This window comes from Ochotona princeps, chromosome 3 (assembly GCF_030435755.1).
Source record: "Ochotona princeps isolate mOchPri1 chromosome 3, mOchPri1.hap1, whole genome shotgun sequence".
Classification (NCBI taxonomy): Eukaryota; Metazoa; Chordata; class Mammalia; order Lagomorpha; family Ochotonidae; genus Ochotona; species Ochotona princeps.
Genome location: NC_080834.1, coordinates 12110520 through 12128432, shown reverse-complemented (window position 1 = coordinate 12128432; position 17913 = coordinate 12110520). Strand labels below are relative to the sequence as shown.

Here is a 17913-nt window from a genome sequence, read left to right as displayed (position 1 = left end):
CCTCCCCTCCTTCTCGGAGATAACTAAGTAAATCTTAAAAAAAATAAAAAAGGAAACCACACTCAACAGCACAGTAGTTACCACACAGACTGTGAAACTGGCCTAGCCAACTTCATGTCCACATGTTACCGTGGACCGGCCAGCTCTAGGCCATTCACCGAACCTTTCTGCATAGAGAATGCTCACCTGTGAAACAGAAGCAATAGCAGTATGTCAAAGAGCTTTTTGATGAGGACTAATTCCTGTGAACAAATAGAAGCACTAAAAATTCTGCTATGCATGTAATAACTTTTATCAAGTATTAACTCATTTTATTATTTTATTCCATGGGAAAGTACAGCAGAAATAGAAATGAGAGTCTTTACCGACTCTTGCCATGTAAAATCTTTGGGAGTTGTTTATATGGCATGTATTCCTGTTACATTTTGGTTATAAAAACAGCTGTGTGTATAAATAGGCACTGCAATAGGAAATAAAAATGAAGTTATTTTATTCTTCTACATAAACGAAAATCAATGCATTCGTGATATGCCAGGTTTGACTGACTCAAGTGGCTTCGCTCATGGACTCCCCTCCCAAGTGTTTTTCAGAGGTTTACTTGATTCTGGAAGCTTACGAAGGGAAAACCTCTAACTCTCCTATCACAGTAAAAACACCCTCCCCAACATCCCCTCTTCCCTTCCAACTTGTCTACCAGATGCCTGATGTTACTCAGGGCAACAATTTTTGTTGCCAAAAATATCCAATCAAAGGCCACAATCCATCCCCAGGTAAGACCGAGATCTCTACACAAAGGCGCCTGATGGCCTGCGGTGCGCCCATTCCTTCCCTAAATTAGGAGATGATGGCTGGGGCTGTAGTGCCCATCTTGTAATAGCAAAATGACTCCAAAGCTGAGAGCTCTGTGCTCCTGAAGATCGAGGGCTGAGTGAACTTGAGTTCTAGGGGCCGTGCAGTACCACACTGGCCAACTGCTCAGACCAATGCCTGCTTCATCTGTGCCAACCACTGGGGAGGGGACAAGTGCCTCTGATACTCCTCCCAGGTGAAACACCTACATCCCTTATGTGTGATTCCGGAAGCAAGCATAAAGAAGAAGCACAAGTAACAGTTCTGAAGCTAAAAAGTCAGAAAACTGACAAAACCTAGGAGACAGCCAAAAAGTAGGAGGGGTTAGAGACAGCCAAAGTTCCAAGGTATCCAGCACACAGGTTGTCAATGAAACAGGGCCAAGTAGTTGAAAAGCTATCAGTAACTTGTTTAACAAAACATCAAACTTTCAAAGTCAAAAGCCTCCAAAAAAAAAAGTTCTGAAACAACAGGCATGACGCAGTAGGCACCTGATAGAAACCCACATTCCAGAGCAGATTTCAGCTGCTGCCTGGGACACTAGCATCCCACATGGCTACCAGTTCGATTCCCAGCTGCTCCACTTCCAATCCAGCTCACTGCTCACACGCCTAGAAAAGTGACAGGAAACTCCCCTGTGTGCTTTGCCCCCAGCCATCCATGTGGCAGACCAGGATGGTGCTCCGGGCTCACCGCCCAGGAGGATATGGCCATGTGGACAATGACCCAGAAATGGGAGATCTCTTTCTCTCAGGCTTCTCCCCTTCTCTAACTGCACATTCACATAACAAATAAATCTTTAAAAAAAAAGCATACTTGATCTAAGAGAAATGGAGTGAAATAAAAAAAATCTGCTTAGCATATTATAAATTATCAGAATAAGAAATCTCATTAGAACTTATCTTGTTTATGTTGAAATTTGCACAAGAGAAATTAATATTCCAAAGATCTATTTTAGATCAAACAATCAAGTACTTCTACCCAGCCTTTCCAACTGCTGTCACTTAAACTTCTGTGCATTAACAATTATCACTATTGCCAAGTTAATGGCCATTTATTTAGTGACCAACTTTTCTTGGCTGTCATGATTTCTGGTTTATTAAAGTGGAAAAACCATTCCCATTGAAAAGCACAGAATGTATTTCTGCAAAAGTTTTTTTTTTTTAAATGAAGCAAACACACACACACACACAAAAAAAAAACCCTCAAAATTCAAGAACATCTCTTTATACAAAAACAGGAAGCTCTGCCCAAGTCTGCGCAGAGACAGCTCAGCATGAAAGGTAACGGATTAGAGGAAGCTAATGGCTGAAATCCTCTCCTTATCCTTAGCAAGAAAAATGACAAGCTCAGCTTCCCCGAGTCGATACCCAGGCATCTCGCTCGGCTTCTGTCTTCCTGCATGAACTGGGCATATGTCACAAGCATCTCCAAGACAGGACCTACTCCTCCAGTAATAGCCTTGGGCAAGTCTACTGAGCAGAATCAAAATTTTGCATACTTGTAGCTGTCTGCATTACAACTAAACTATAGACATCACTCTAAGCACTATGTTGATTTCAACGTTTTTTGTTTGTCACAATCAGACCCAGGACCAAGATAATACACCAAAGAAAATGGAAACAGTGTTACAAACTCTTTTAAAAAATAAATAACTTGAATAGAATCAGTGCCCTAGGGAGTATATTTCAAAACAAAAGGTTTACGAAACCTGCATTTGCAAAAAACAAAAAAAAAAAAAACAAAAAAAAAAACAAAAAAAAATCTTTTTCTACAGGTTTGCCAAGTATATGAATGCAAATAAGTAAATGATTACAGTCACTAATATTATTAAGTCAGTTGCAGCCTCTGAGTATTTCAAAAGGAAAGGTCCATGGCAGAGTTGAAAACACCAAAGCACCCACAGAGGCCATGCCTTGAGAGTCGTGGAGTCCCTGTCAAGTAAAGAAGGAAGAACTTTGACAACAAACAATGCTAACAAGTCATGCCTCACACAGATCATCTCCTAAGTCATCACAGGAAAGCAAGGCAGAGCTGGGTCAACCTGTCGGTGAGTTACGTGCACAGAGAAAATAATATTTCAATGTTTTAATATCATATGGGCGACCCCAGGAGCAAAAACCAAACAGAAATCTTAGCAGAAGTCATTCTGATTAGTAACCTATCAGATTAAACTCTAAATACAACACTGCATGTATAGTTAGGATAAACTGGCTTTAAAAGTATACAGACTGCCTAGTGCTTACAAGAGCAGCACCACAGGCGATTTCTGGGTTCTTGAACATTGCTAACGCCAGAGGATATTCTAACATGGCAACATGAGTATACCAAGACACCTCCACACTGTTCACTAAGCCAGTGAGCTCACATGAAACCCTCTTGAAGCTGGATGTGCCTGAGTGATTCTAAGCTTGTCAACTGCCCATCTTCCTGTGTGTATCTTGTGTCTACCCTAACACATGGTTTTCTGTACCTCTTACATTTCTGTAAATATTCAGAGGTACTTCAAAAGTATTCATGCTGTGCCTTTAATTCCACGCCATTTTGAAGTGAAATTTGAAACTCATACGTCTAAGATAAACTCGATCGGTGGTCCTACTCACTACAAGAATACTTCAAAGGGCTGATGGAAAAAGTGGGGGTGCAAAAACACTGAAATCAATACAATTTTATAAGACATGTTTTCCACAAACTTTTTGAAAATCCTTCACATGTGAATGTACATAATGGAATAAAAGTCTGGAACAAAAATGTTCGATTTGATAAAAGGGCAAGAAGAGGAAAGTTACCCAGAGTAAGAGTTCAGCCACACTTGTAACAAGCAAAGGCTACAGTGTCCCTGTCACTGATCGCCCATCACTCAGTAACCAAAGGAGCCTGGAACACGCAGCCAGTCCAGCCCTGTGCACCCCCGTGAAGGATCATTTTTGAGAAAATACATAAACTGATATCACATAAAAATATATTCAGTATACTTTCTTAACATCAATTCTCTAAGGAATGACACAAACAGGTAACTTGTTATTCAGTAGTATTTGAAATGTCATCCCTAAAATATAGTATCACTGTCATGGTGGCTTGCAGTGTTGACATTTAAACTGCTTGCTTTTTTGGTGTCCCTTTCAAAAGTCCTAAGGAAAAAAAAAAATACATCTTCTGAAGCAGCCCTACACCCAAATCTGTGGTCTGTAAGCACCTTCATTAAGTCTCACATTAAGCACACTCCTAAGTGTGCCATAAATTACAACAAAGTATAAAAACAAAATTAGAGAATTTCAGTGCTTACAATTCTATTTTATTATGCATTTGACACGTGATGGAACTTTTCTCTTTTTCCCGAGTGGTCTAACTCTAGTAGACACAGTACATGCATACATTTCTCCTTTTCACAAAACCCCATTTTCCTTAACAACGCTGATACAAAATTCTACATTTTCCTATCTAACCTCAATAAATTATTTAAACCTTACCAAGCTCTGGCAGAAAAGAAGAACCCTACCAGCTAATGCCCTTCCTATTATCTGTAGTAACTTGCCAATTTTTTTTTTCAAATAAACACTTTCTTCAACTGTACGACTTGTGTTTTTTTTCAATGAAATGAATTCTCCTCTTCTAGCTCAAAGTCGGCGACAGCCACCAGTCACCTGGGATCCTGGCCCGAGTCTGACACAGCACAGCTAAAGGGGACAGCCATTTCACAGGGTCCTCTCAGAGAGTATCTGGTTTGCTTTCCTAACCTTCTAAAAATAGCACATTACACAGGCTTCCTCCATCTCATGGCCTAAGAACTTAAAAACGGCTGGATTACAGATTTAAGCAACACAGAGAACACATTTTATTAAAGAAGTCAGGATATTACAAGTTCTCTAAATTCCTTCCGTTCACTTTCTGAGACAATGGCAAATGACCTACCCGCTGCTGGCATGCGAACCTTCTAACACTCCCAAATTTCAGAACTTCAAGCATGACTCACAGTTACTTTTAACTGTTTTAAAATATGTTTTTTCATGTATCTAAGCTGCAAAATTAAACGCAGAAAGAGAGCTATCTATAGGGTAAGACTCTAAACGATGTATAAGGAATCACACATTGTGTCATTAATAAATATACAGATACACAAGAAAGGTGGTTTCTTGAAACACAAACGCTACTTTGCATATTCCAAATTGCTTTAATTAACCCTACACAAAGTTATTAGTAAAGTAACAGCTGAAGAGCCATTATTCCTGATATGAAGGTCAACCATAAATAAATTTGTGCTTACTTTTTTTCCGATATGCTAATATAAAACATTTGACTAAGCTTTACGCATTACAAATTAAATTTCAGTTTCTCTTACAAAGACAAAGGGCAAAGTTTTCACTGGCTGGCTGCTAAAAGGAGTTCCTTTCACAAATAAAATCTTCAAATTGCTTGCAAGTTTAAAAAAAAAGCCCTTGCTGTGGCAGTGGAATCTTGTTAAGCACACAGCATGTCATTAAGCAATGCGGCTGCTTCACTCAAAGGGGGGACTGTTCTGTGGCAACCAGCAAGCAGCAAGTAAAAAAATATTTTGAGATGGAAAAATAGCAACTGACTGTTAAGTTGCACAATGTTTCCCAATGCTGTAGAGGCAGGTCTTCTGCAAAACCACTCAATGTCACGGCCAAATTTAGTGGCCTTCATTTTGCAGCCACGAGCGCACCATCAACTGTTTAGAGGATTAAAAATGGGATTTACCAGTAATTGGCTGAAACAGGGCTCCTTATTGCCACAGCTGGCTTGCAACAAGAGCAATTAGCCCCTCTGCCCCTCATTTTATGGGTCTCGGTCTCTGATCACACCTGAATTCAGTCAGCGTGAATTTAGGGACACACATGTGCCCTTCACCGTGTCTTTCAAAGCAACTGAGGCTGACTCCATGGTCACCCCTCACGTCTGCCTCCTGATCTTGAAAACTACGACATTCACATTAGTCTCTCAGAATATTTTGTGTTGTTGTGAGTATCTCCTACCCTGGAGATGTTATCATTGGAATCTGGCAAAAACTTAAAGTGAACTGAACAAGGCAAAGCGGTGAGGAAGGACTCAGCCTGCACCTGCCCTCAGGCTGTGCGAGGAGGCATTACTGGGGTAGCACTACCGGTTTTTTTTTTTCTTTTCAAAAGATAAGATTTATGTTTCACTTCTCTGCATATTCAGAAATGAGAGGAATCCCCTCCTGAGAGGTTCAAGGAATGAAAGTGGGGTCTTAGCCTTCAGAAACATGAATCTGACGCCACCAAATTAAATGAAAGACCCCAAGAACACCCTTCTGCTCTTGACCTTACCTGTCAAAATAAAGACATGAATGCTGTCTTAAAGGAACCATTTTGAAACCTGATATCTAAATTACTAATCCAATGACATTTCTGAATGTCAAGAAACACTAAAGTGAATCTTTTCTTATTACAGTGCCCACAAAAGCTAACTTTTAACACTGTTGGCTGAGACTATTACATATAAAATATAATCAGATTATAACAGAAAATGAAAAGCTAAGTTAGTTCACATAAGAATTTCTGAAGCTAAAAAAAAAAAAAATACAACAGATAATATCATTTACGCATTCCTACTTACTTAAAAAACTCACATTCAACAAAATCTGCCCCTCAGGTAAGGGACTATTTGTGGCAGTTCACGATCTTCTTGTATTTCATTGCACAAAGCACATGGCTTCTGGCATCAAACTAATATGCCAGTAAAACTAAAAGGAAATCTAAAAATGTTAAAATATCAAGAGTAAAAAAAAATCTATCCAAGTGTTGCTAATTTAAAGTCTGTTCCTTTCTGATGCACACACAAACTTCATTCAGTTACTGCCATGCCCCACCTAAAACGTATGCATCTGCTAAACACACACACATCTATATCTCCCATTGCCAAGTAAGACACTGAATCTGCTATTACTAGTAACAAGGACAACGCAAGTTAACAATCAGGAAAAAAAACCATGGGGTTACCAAAGCCTGATGAAAGTTATCCCTGACAAAGTTTAGTCAGACTCAGTTGCCTCTCTCTCAGAAAGTTCTCCAACCCAACATCATCAGTGAAACCACACTACAGAACTAGACTATTAACACAGCAATGCTTAGTCCCTAACTCAGAGAAGTGCAGGTCCGTATCCCCTTTATTCAATTATTGCATAGCCTTAAAAGAATGTAATATTTACTCACTTTCAATGAATCAAAGCAGGCGATTACTCGTCCATTTTCAACTTGGCAGCTTTTCGAAGGATGTGCAAATTTACATTCCGTGTCTGGCCGTGAGCAAGTCCCCCTTTGGAACTCTCTGCAGACTTCCAGTGTTAGCCATTTTGTGTCCCGAATTGGTGTGACACTAACAGCCATGTTTGGATTTTACAGGTAGTTAAATTTTTCAGTGAAGTCAACGACCCCAACCCCCCCAGGGGGGGAAAAAATGAAAGAAAAAAAAAAAAAAACAGCTACAACAAACCAGAGGGGGTGGGGGAGGCTGAACTGATAAAACTCTGAAATGATGATGAAAATATCCCCTCCAAAATACTTTTCCCCCAACCCCCGCTTTAAAAGTACATTGAAAATTGTGTTCCTAATATCAAGGAAGAGATCTCCCACTAGAAATTCACAGCATGAAACTGTTATTTCAAAGAGGTTTTGGTTTTTCGAGAACTACTAGGATTGTAAGTAGGTGAACGTTTAAAAGTGGGGCCTGGAATCAGACTTGTGCTCAGTAACCCTTGCCCAGTGCCAATTGGGAGCCCAAAATGCAAGCATGAAAACGTGGCAGAACCTCTGACACCGAGTTTCCCAGCTGCTTTCAGCGAAGTTGTCTAAGAGGGAATCTCCTCACAGCTGAATTTGCAATGGAGTTTGGTGGTGCAACCGGTATTGATTAGTTTGGCATAGACAGATGCAGCAGTTTAGAGCAAAATCGAGAAAATGATTGTTTTTTTTTCTCCTTGATTTCCTGGCAGAAGATATCTCACTTTTTCAGCAAACTTTTCCTTTCACTAAAGCAGCCTAGGGCAATGCCAGATACTCAGAGCTTTTCTCTTGATTATAAGTAGAAATGGGGGTGTCTGGGCTAGAGGTGGAGGGTGATGTGCTGTCGTCACAGTCTAGCTGGCAGCAAGCAAGGCAAAAGCAGAAACTGCTCTAGAAGCGGGTCCAAGCAGCAGAGACGTCAGGAAAGGCACTTCTTAGTACCAACCTGTAGAAAAAAGAGATAGGTTAAGATTTACTTAGCAGCACTTCACCAATGCCCTGCCGCATCACAACCTTGCCATGTGATACCGGCCTAAGTCCCTCAGAGCCAGTCTCTCTCACCCCTCCCACACATACATACACCAGATACTTACAGTGAGGCATATTGCAGCCAGCCATCGTAGATTTATTACAAAAAGGGGCCGTTTCCCCTTGTGAAGCAATGCATGATAGAGAGATAACCAATCACAGATACTGTTGCAGCAATATTCTGGGCAGAAAGCCAATAGTGTGGGTTGTCTTATGAAAGGTCGCGCCTGTCAGACGTTCATTACTATGCCATAAGCACAGAAAACGTCCATCAGATGTGACTTATTCCACTGCAAGAGGACGAGCATGTGGGTTTTGAATTTACCCAACATGCAGTGAGTGGACTAAACCATGTTAGTTTCAAAACAGCATCTAAGACGAGCCCAAGCACTTGAAATAAAAAAGCCAAGGTTTAAAAACTGCAGCTGAGTTCCAAGCTGCTCTCCCTGCGGCTCTGTGCAGGAACGGGCACTGAACAGCCTGCTCCTGCTGTCCTGACACGTGAATAAAAAAGGAAAGGGGTGTTTACAAATGGTACATTCTCCTGACCTATCCAATTCACTTCCTTGTGAAGCCCAAGTCCTGCCCCTCCACGGAAAGCAGCACTCATACTGTAAAACTATTCCATTGAGCCGGTAGACACTCTGTCAATATATCACAAGCAGGCGAGATATGAACAAAAGCTGCCTTTATTCCCACATTCTTAAAGCAGAAGCTGAGGTCATGTGGGGAAAATAAGGAGCGCAGTGTTGTCAGCGTGTCTGCTAAATCTGAAGTCGAGCCCCAGGGAGAAAGTGATTCCATCGCAGAAACATTAAATATTAAGGGAGCGATTTGATTGGAGCAGCGTGCTGCGCTTCAAAGGACAATTCCAAATGAACACGAAGGGTGAGGGCTGTGGGATCCCCTCTCAGCTCACGCTCCAACTCTACCTGAGAGCCTGGCATTTCTGCTTTTAACAACTTTCAATCAGGATGAGTAACTTTCAGGAAACGTTTACAAGTCACAGAAAGAAATGTTCTATTTTTTTTTTTTTCAAATATTGCCAACAAAGAAAAGGCTTTAACAACTAAATTTCACTCTGCAAGGCAGCAATGACACATTATTATAAACAGCTATTGACTATATATAGCTCTCCATGGGCCAAAAATTGCCTGACATGTGGTATGCTCATCATGTTGTAAATTAGAACACAAAATATGAATCTTTTATGCATATGTATATGTGTGTCCATATACACAGAACCAGTGGAATCTATAAATTTTATTTTAGGAATAATACTTACTGTTTTCACTACAACTAACTTTTTAAAAAGCTACTTTCCGGGGCCCGGCGCCGTGGCCTAGCGGCTAAAGTCCTCGCCTTGAACACCCAGGATCCCATATGGGCGCCGGTTCTAATCCCGGCAGCTCCACTTCCCATCCAGCTCCCTGCTTGTGGCCTGGGAGAGCAGTTGAGGATGGGCCAATGCTTTGGGACCCTGCACCCACGTGGGAGACCTGGAAGTGGTTCCTGGTTCCCAGCTTCGGATCGGCGCAGCTCCGCCCGTTGCGCTTACTTGGGGAGTGAGACATCGGATGGAAGATCTTCCTCTCTGTCTCTCCTCTCTGTATAATAAATAAATCTTTAAAAATAAATAAATAAATAAAAACAAAAGCTACTTTCCAAAACAAATTGGAAAACACTGCAGTAAAGTAAGACCCCAGTGTTCGATACAGGGAAAAAATCGGCTCATGTCGGTGCTTAGGAATACTTTCCTACACTGTAAAGACTTAACAGCTGGTTCTCCACAGCACCAGGGAAGGCCAGGCTAGAACTCCAGCTCCCTGGCTCTCTCCTCTGCATTCGGGATTGCTCAGGGAGTTCACTCTGCGAGCACAGCCAACAATTTCTGCAGTCCTCTTCTCCACAAACTTCAAATGTCTTACTCGCAACCATTCACTCCTTTAAAACCACATCATCTCCTCCTACAAGCTTCTAAGACGTCCTTTCTTCTATCTTTGCTCACTCACAGTAATATCGTTGATCATAATAATAGTATTAATACTGCCTTTTCTGAATTACCCATGTACCACCTATCCTATACAGTATTTTATTTCTTTACATGTTTGACCCACAAAGTCGCATATTCTAGAGAATAGAAACAACTGTATTCGTCTCACTTTCCTCAAGGCTTGGCGCCGTGAAGGTAAACAGAGTTCCATAAACACTGGTAAATCACACGATTATTAATTACTGAATATCATGACCAGGATTAACTACAGGACACAAAAATGGGCAATCAGAAACATATTCATGTAAACACAAACAGGAACACAGTACATGAACACACACATCAGTCTCCACATATCACTACACTACAAGGTTGTCCCACCACCAAGCTTTCTCTCTTTGGCCTTACACAGGTCTACACTCATTCCACCTTCCTCATCCTCAGCTGGTTCTTCCTCCATGCCCCTCTCCCCATCAGTGGTGGATGCTGTTCTATGCAGTCAGATGCTAGTCCTCGAGCATGAATTCTATCAGACCTCTGTCCATTATCTTTCCTCTTGGTAGCTCAAGAGCTCCCTCAACTCCTGCCAATGACTAAACTTCCACAAGCTTTCACTCTGCCTGGTTCCCACTCAAGATCTTTTCCCCTTTGTAGGCCCTCTATGTAAGCATGTCAAGCCTTCCCAACAGTTCTTTCTTTTGGCCCATTGGCTGAAGTAAACTTGATATGGACAGGTTGACAGGGCAGGAGAAAGGGGAACCTAGCTGGGCTATGCATCTTCTCCCTAAGGCTCTTAAACGCAGGGTTCCCAAACAATTCAAAGAGCCATCTACACTGCTTCTTTCTCTCCCATTCACTTGTGCTGAATCCACATTGCTCTCATTTCCATACTCATTACTTTTCAACACAAGCTGTCAGGGCTCTCATACATGCTAAATCCAAAGACTACTTGGTCCTTGTCTTTACTTGAACCCCTGAACATGACTCACAACTCCCTCTTTCTTAAACATTTTCCTTTGAATGAACTGGTGTGTTTCACACATCATCTTTGCTTCTGAAAGGTGCTGTGATGGCTTCCTTGGGAATGCTAGGCTGCAGGTGCTTGCTGGGGGATCCCTGCTACTTTTTGTTCAGTATGACAACAATTCCTCACTCCTAAAACTTGGCAAATCCCTTGATTAAATTCCTACTGAAACACCTTTTGTAGAAGACAGACCAATTAGGCTAAGCATTCCTCCACCTGAGAATATTTTTAGTACTCTGTGTCTCTTTAACTTCTTCTCACTTCCACAACAGGATGCGTTCCCAGTGCCTCCCATCCCTCACTGCCAGAACGTAACACATGTTTGTAACATGCTTGACAAATGGATAAAATTATTCATGCCGCACTGTAGGAATAAATACTTATGGGAGAATGAGCCCCAAATTTCAAGAAAGTTGTTTAATCATGTCATAGGGGACCCAAGCACTATAATGAAGAAAAAATACCATTAGAAATATCTTCATTATCTATTAATTATATCTAAATACAAACATAAAAATTGATTTTTGGAGTTTTTATTTTTCCCATACCATGAGGTTAGTCAGACTCAGATACAAGGCACACTTTAATAATTAAAATGTTAGAAAATTAACTGTTCCGGTTATTCTGAATCCTTATAATAGAGAAATTTTACTGAGTTTCAAAGCGTTACTGAAAGGCTAACACATGGTTTCAAAAAGTTCAAAGAAAATGGAATTTTAAGTTTATTTGGGAATAATTTTTTTTTAAAGATCCAGGTACATGACAATCCTTCAGAGAGTTGATGGAAATGTAAAATTATGGAAAAGCTAGGCAAAGACTTCAAGAATTCCATTTGTTCCTGCAACATTTTAGATGCTCAGGAGGAAGCTTGTTCTCATCACCAGAGTTGAGGTTCCAACTGTTCCCATTTCCCACGGCCTGCTGATGCGCATGTAAGAGACAACAGGTGAGGGCGCAAGTGACTGTGTCCCAGCCACTCCACTCAGGAGCCCCGCACCGAGCGCCTGGCTCCTGGATTTTGCTGGGCACAGCCCTGGCTACTGCAGGCATCTGGGAAGTGAACCAGCAGGTGAGCGCTCAAGTGTTGTCTGTCTCTCAGGTTAAAAAAAAAAAATTCACAAACTGTTTGAAGCACTCTCAGATATGTGTATGTAAACTGACCATATAATTTTACTGCAAAAGTATGTAGAGAAAGCTGGTAACTGAACTACTTACAACCAGCCAGACACTGACACTAAGAAATTGCAATGGATGCTGGCCTTGAACCTGGTATTATGTGTACCAGTCCCTAACATGGTACTGTGAATAAAAAAAAAAAAAGCATTTTACAGCCTACAAAGTCACAGAATTAAACTGCTGACATCAGAGCACTGTTTTAAATTCTTCCTCTTTATTTAAAAAAAAAAAAAATCCAGAGAAAATGGGACATTTCCCTAACTGCATTAGTAAAGGATCCATAACACTTTCCAAAACAGTCCTTCTACTGGCAATGCCTTTTTGTTTCATAAACAGAGACAATGTCTGAAGTCCATTACTGGTGACTGGTGTTTCGCACAGCAGTAGAGACCAGATGAGAACACACAACTCACGGGGGAGTGCCCTGGCTCAAGCCTGCATGCCAAGGAGCACCCTTCGGGCAGCAGGAGACACTCAGCCCCACCCGGACACGTAGGCTGAGTTCTAGAATCCTGGTTTCAGCCCAAATGGACTCATTGCAGGCATTTAGGGCCTGAACCAGCAGGAGAGAAATCTCTCTTTTTGTGTGTGTCTTTCAAATAAACAGGTTATTTTAAGTGCCATATATTTTAAAATACTAAGTTGTATGGATACTGTCCAGATTGTGGGGATTCTTACAAACATATCTGCCCTAAAAACACTTCACTTCTACGTGAGTATTCAAGGTAATATTCAAATTTAAAATACATTTGCTATAAGTAAATGCTGAGGCAATTTTCTGCCTAATATTTTAAGATATTTCAGTAAATTTTGGTGAACAAGAAAAAGATTTGCAGAACTTAGAGTGCTTGCTTCGGCAGCACATATACTAAAATTGGAACGACACAGAGATTAGCATGGCTCCTGCTCAAGGAACTTAGTTTTACAGTGAGACTCAAGTGATTTGAAATCTGTGTAAAATCACAAGGCCACTTGAAACTTACTGACAAAATTCCAAACACTAGAGTTTCATACCTGATGACAACTTCAACACATTCTGCCACAAGAACGAAGAGCCCATAACTTCCTAAGTGATATTAGAAATCATGCACATATTTCACTTTTAAGACAGTTTAAGGGAAAAAGAAGGAAGGAAAGGAAGAAAATAAGAAGTGACTGGGATAGCAAAAACCAAGAAGTGAATCAGAGAGAGCATTAAAAAGGAAAGAAAGCCATGGAGAATTGCTACTATTCTTTCCATCATTGATACATATCAGCTGAATGGCACCAAGCTGATGCGGTTCATATAAATATCTACTTCAGAGTTGCACACAGATTGCGACAGAAAACACTCACACACGTATGAGACTGAAATTCTATTTTAGAGAACTGGATGGCCTCGATGAGCAAGATTAAATTTCTTAGTCACCTAAGTTTACCAACCATATCACTTCTTCTAAAACAAATTTAGACAGGTCAGTCTGGTTATATCGCAGGGCAGTTAGCTGGGCACTTTGGGGACTTTTTTTAAGAGGCTGTTAATGTCAATATAGTCCATGCATTGAGAAAGTTAGTGAAGTAATTAGTGTGTGTGTGTGTGTGTGTGTGTGACATGGTTTTCATTTACTAAGACAGCTAACTCTGAAAGAAATGACCAGCTTTAAGCACAGAAGTGAAAAAGAGGGGGCCCCTTGCCTAAAACCTGAACTTCCCCCACCTCCCTGGTATCATCAAGTTCATAATTAACAAAACAGTACTTCTACAAGCTACGTTTGTTCACAAATTTCCCCAGGGCTGGTCCCAAATATTAACAGAGATTTCAGTATACAAGCAAACTAAACATTTCTGGAGGCTGCCCAGTCGCATCTCTGCCAGTAAGGTATTAAGACAGTAACAAATCAGTTATGTATTAAAGGGGAAAAGGCTATGGTCTGAATGGGTTAGCATTCTTCAGCAGAATTCAACCCATCTAACGCAAAGCTGAGATCAGTGTTTCTCCCTGAGAAGGGGGAACACACGAGTGGTACCCTTGGTGATGCAATGTAACGTACAAACATAATTTTAAGATGTATTAACATGCTAAAACTGGCTCATCAAGTCTGTGATTTCATCCATATTATAGCTCAAGAAGAAGACAAATCTTAGTAAAGAGAAATTTAAACAATAAACTTATGTGAACCTATCAGCAAAAATCACACGAGATGTGAAAATCGGGGGAAAAGGTAAGCATGAACCAGATCCTCTGGGATAATACACAAACTGTCCATGTGGCCTGCTGGTCTCACACATTTCAGACAAGCTGCCACCAACAAAAGCAAAGTTGCACTTACTAAAATAAGTAGCCTGAGACCTTTGCAAACAGTCTTAAAATGCTGATTCCTGCAGAAGCTTGTTTCTCTTATCATCAAATAGTCTACTGGTTGTTGCTGGAAGTATCAAAGACTGTTGGCTGTGTGGTTAGGAGATAACACTGTTGCTCAAGAAGAAAGCCCAAAATCAACTAGCCAAACTGCACTCAAGTTAGAAAGTAATTAGTGCCCACTCAGAGTTCCTATTTGGAACAAAATGAACCCAAAAGCTTCTACATAGCAAATTAAAAATATTTTTTAATGGATTCCTATACCATGCAAGTACAAATTTAAATGGTTTAAGATCACTCCAAGTCAGTGTCACAACAGAATAGTCCACTTTGTAGACTGGGTCACCAGCTCTGTGCCCCACAGGCCTTCCTCCCGGCCCTTCCGCAAAGCTCCCTCCTTACAGGCCTTTCTGGCACACCATCAAAAAGCACTCAACCTTGTGCTACCAGCTAACAGCAGCTCAGACTTGATCTGAGAGCAGTCCGTGGCATGACACCAATGCTACGATGAAAAAGAGCGTGGGGCACTCTTCCGCCCATAGTTCTCCCACTGTCTGGCCGGCCTGCCTGTGCTGTGAAAGCAGGCCGCGTGGGCCCCTGAGCTCCCCACAAAAAGTGTGCCTGACCCAAAGGAAGCCAGCAACACCGTCTGGGGCATGATCGTTTTTCCTAATACATATGAATACTAGTGTGCAAGGATCTCCTACAAGTTCCAGTGCCTGAGCTAGACACAGTGCAACAGGTTGACAGTGTCACTGGCAACACCAAAAGCTGCTGAGTAGCAGCAGAGGATGAGAGGCAAGTGAAAATGGAAACATATAGTTTAAATATCTCCCCGATTTTGAAGTTGAAGGCATTTTTTTTTTCTTCACAGGATAATTCAAAACAGTTAGGTGTGGCTTTGCAAACCTAAAACATTTCAATAACGATCTGGGGCTCTCTGACAGAAAGGGCTCTCGGCTCTGGCAGGGGAGATCATCTGCACGTTTTCTGATATTCAAACAGCCATGTCACAGGCCTCTGCTCGAGAACACACGACAGGGTGAACCAGCCAAAGCTACATCAGCGCTCTCCACAAGAAAATACTAGTCTTGATGTTTGATTTACTCTTAACTGTTACCCAGAGGTGCTATCCTGTTAACCTTAGACACTAACATCGCATCTGCCCTACCACGTGATATCCCAACATACCAATCAGAAGACATCAGACAACGTTACGTGCTCAAAAGTTAAATGTTAGAGAAGTCAAATCTTCCCTTGACTTTCAGGAAGAATGATACGCCAACAACTGGAATCTAGCTGTGTGAAGCTAGAATTTCAGCCCACTCAAAGAAGTGAGGTAAATTATAAAATAAACTAGATGGTAAAATAGCAGTTGGAATCAAAGTTCTGACCCAAACACAGAGGACTGTACTTCTCACAATCACACATCATGACAATTACCATATTTCCGTAATTTCTAAAAACTTAACGTGGTAATTCCCTCAATACTGTCACCTACTCTGAGCCTAGAAACTTGCCATTAACAGGTATACTTTGAATTTTCAAATGTCTGATTTGACAATCTAATAGAATGACCACATTTAGGAAAAATTCCTGACTTTTTTCTACTTAAGATTACCTAGGAAAGGCCACTAAATCATGAATAAAGTACAAAAAAATGTGGAAAATGCTTATCATTAAATTAAAACACCTAAATTACTCTTCAGAATATAAGAAATGAAGCTATGAGTACATAGTGCATTCTAAGATTAAAAAAAATGTTGTGGGCTTCTCATGCTGTAACACAAAATGCAAATATTTCCTTTTCTCCGTGAACTTCCAGCAAAATGTACTACTGATTTACTAACACATTTCTTATCACAAACATTACAAATATTTGGCCTGTTCTCATGCGGCAGCTTAACATTACAATTCCATACATATTTCCACTCATTTACTTTTCTGAACTTAAAGATTGCCCTTTACTATTAAAATAACCTGAATTAAAGAAATCACAAATTCATAAAAGCAACGTTTCTCCCCAAGAGTGAGTCAAGATCCAATTGTTCCCCCCTCCCTTTTTATTTTTATTTTTTTTTTAATTTAATTGGAAGGGCAATTTACAGAGCAAAGCGACAGAGAAAAACATCTTCCATCTGCTGGTTCACTCCCCAAATGGCTGCAATGGACACTGCTGAGCCAATCTCGAGCCACAGGCTGGGAGCTTCTTCCTGGTCTCCCACGTGGTGCAGGCGCCCAAGGACTTGAACCATTCTCCACTGCTTTCCCAGGCCATCAGCAGGGAGCTGGGCTGGAAGTGGAGTAACCAGGGCACCAACTGGTGCGAATATGGGATGCCAGCACTTGCAGGTAGAGGAACAGGCAACTGTGGAGTTCCTGTTTTCCCCAGTTTAAGAGTAAGACACAACAAAACAAAGATGTGTAATGAGGCCTACACTTTCATGCCAGTGTGGCGTAATATTCTGGAGAAGGTCCACGTATTTTCATACTGAATTAGGTCTAAGACACTGAACAACTCAGACTACTACTTGATAATATATAGATATCAAACATACTGATGATCTTTCTGTATCAATAAAGCCAAATCAAGATACTTACTTTTTAACATCTACATAAGATTCCCGCATATGCTCACTTTTTAGTAACGCCAAACTAACATCAATTTTTCAGTTTTAAGCAGTTTTAATTACACATGTATATAAATTATGCTTTCACATGCATATTTTAATAACATTATTCCCTAGAATGTAAAGTATATTCATATATTTCCTTTTAACTATACTAGACTTCTTTCAACAGAACACCTCATAAAATGCACTGTAAGCAACAATGCAAACATGCATTTCTGCACTTGTTAAATCTGTGGAATGACTTAAAACGCTGCCATCCCTAAAGCTGCTGCGCTGCAAATTTCTCTTGACAGAACACCTTAAAACATGCGATGTATTTCTTTTCCTATAAGCATAACGACTTGCTTTGTATTTTGCAAAATAATTTTCCACTGTTAGTCCTTATAACGGCAGCAAATCAATGGAAACATTTGTAAGATCTGTTTTTCAAAGCCTGTTATTTCAAAATCAAGCAGTACACAGCTGAAACAATTACAATGCTTGTGTTTTGCAATTATTTGCCAAAAAAACAAGCTGGGAGTCTGAATACGCGGTTTACTTGACAGAGTACCAAAATGGACATTAAGCCAGCTTACTGCTACTTTCTTAATAACAAAACCAGAATGTGT

At 40.6% G+C, this 17913-nt stretch overlaps 1 protein-coding gene and 1 non-coding gene across 22 annotated transcripts in view; one reads left to right on the top strand and one right to left on the bottom strand.

The window, feature by feature from the left end:
* MBNL1 (muscleblind like splicing regulator 1) overlaps positions 1-17913 on the bottom strand; it is a 191252-nt gene that overhangs the window by 130369 nt on the left and 42970 nt on the right. For 13 of the 21 annotated variants that reach the window (XM_058661445.1, XM_058661451.1, XM_058661444.1 and 10 more), the window contains exon 2: positions 7044-8058. The exons of 7 other annotated variants lie outside the window; for them this stretch is intronic. In XM_058661445.1, the coding sequence (XP_058517428.1) occupies positions 7044-7217 (174 nt within the window). In that variant the 5' untranslated portion in view covers positions 7218-8058. Of the gene's footprint in view, positions 1-7043; positions 8059-8206; positions 8532-17913 lie in introns of those variants that run through there. One more of the 21 variants, XM_058661446.1, reaches the window with a different exon arrangement.
* LOC118758968 (U6 spliceosomal RNA) lies at positions 13179-13281 on the top strand. The gene has a single exon (XR_004995907.2). It is a non-coding gene; the product is annotated as a U6 spliceosomal RNA (small nuclear RNA).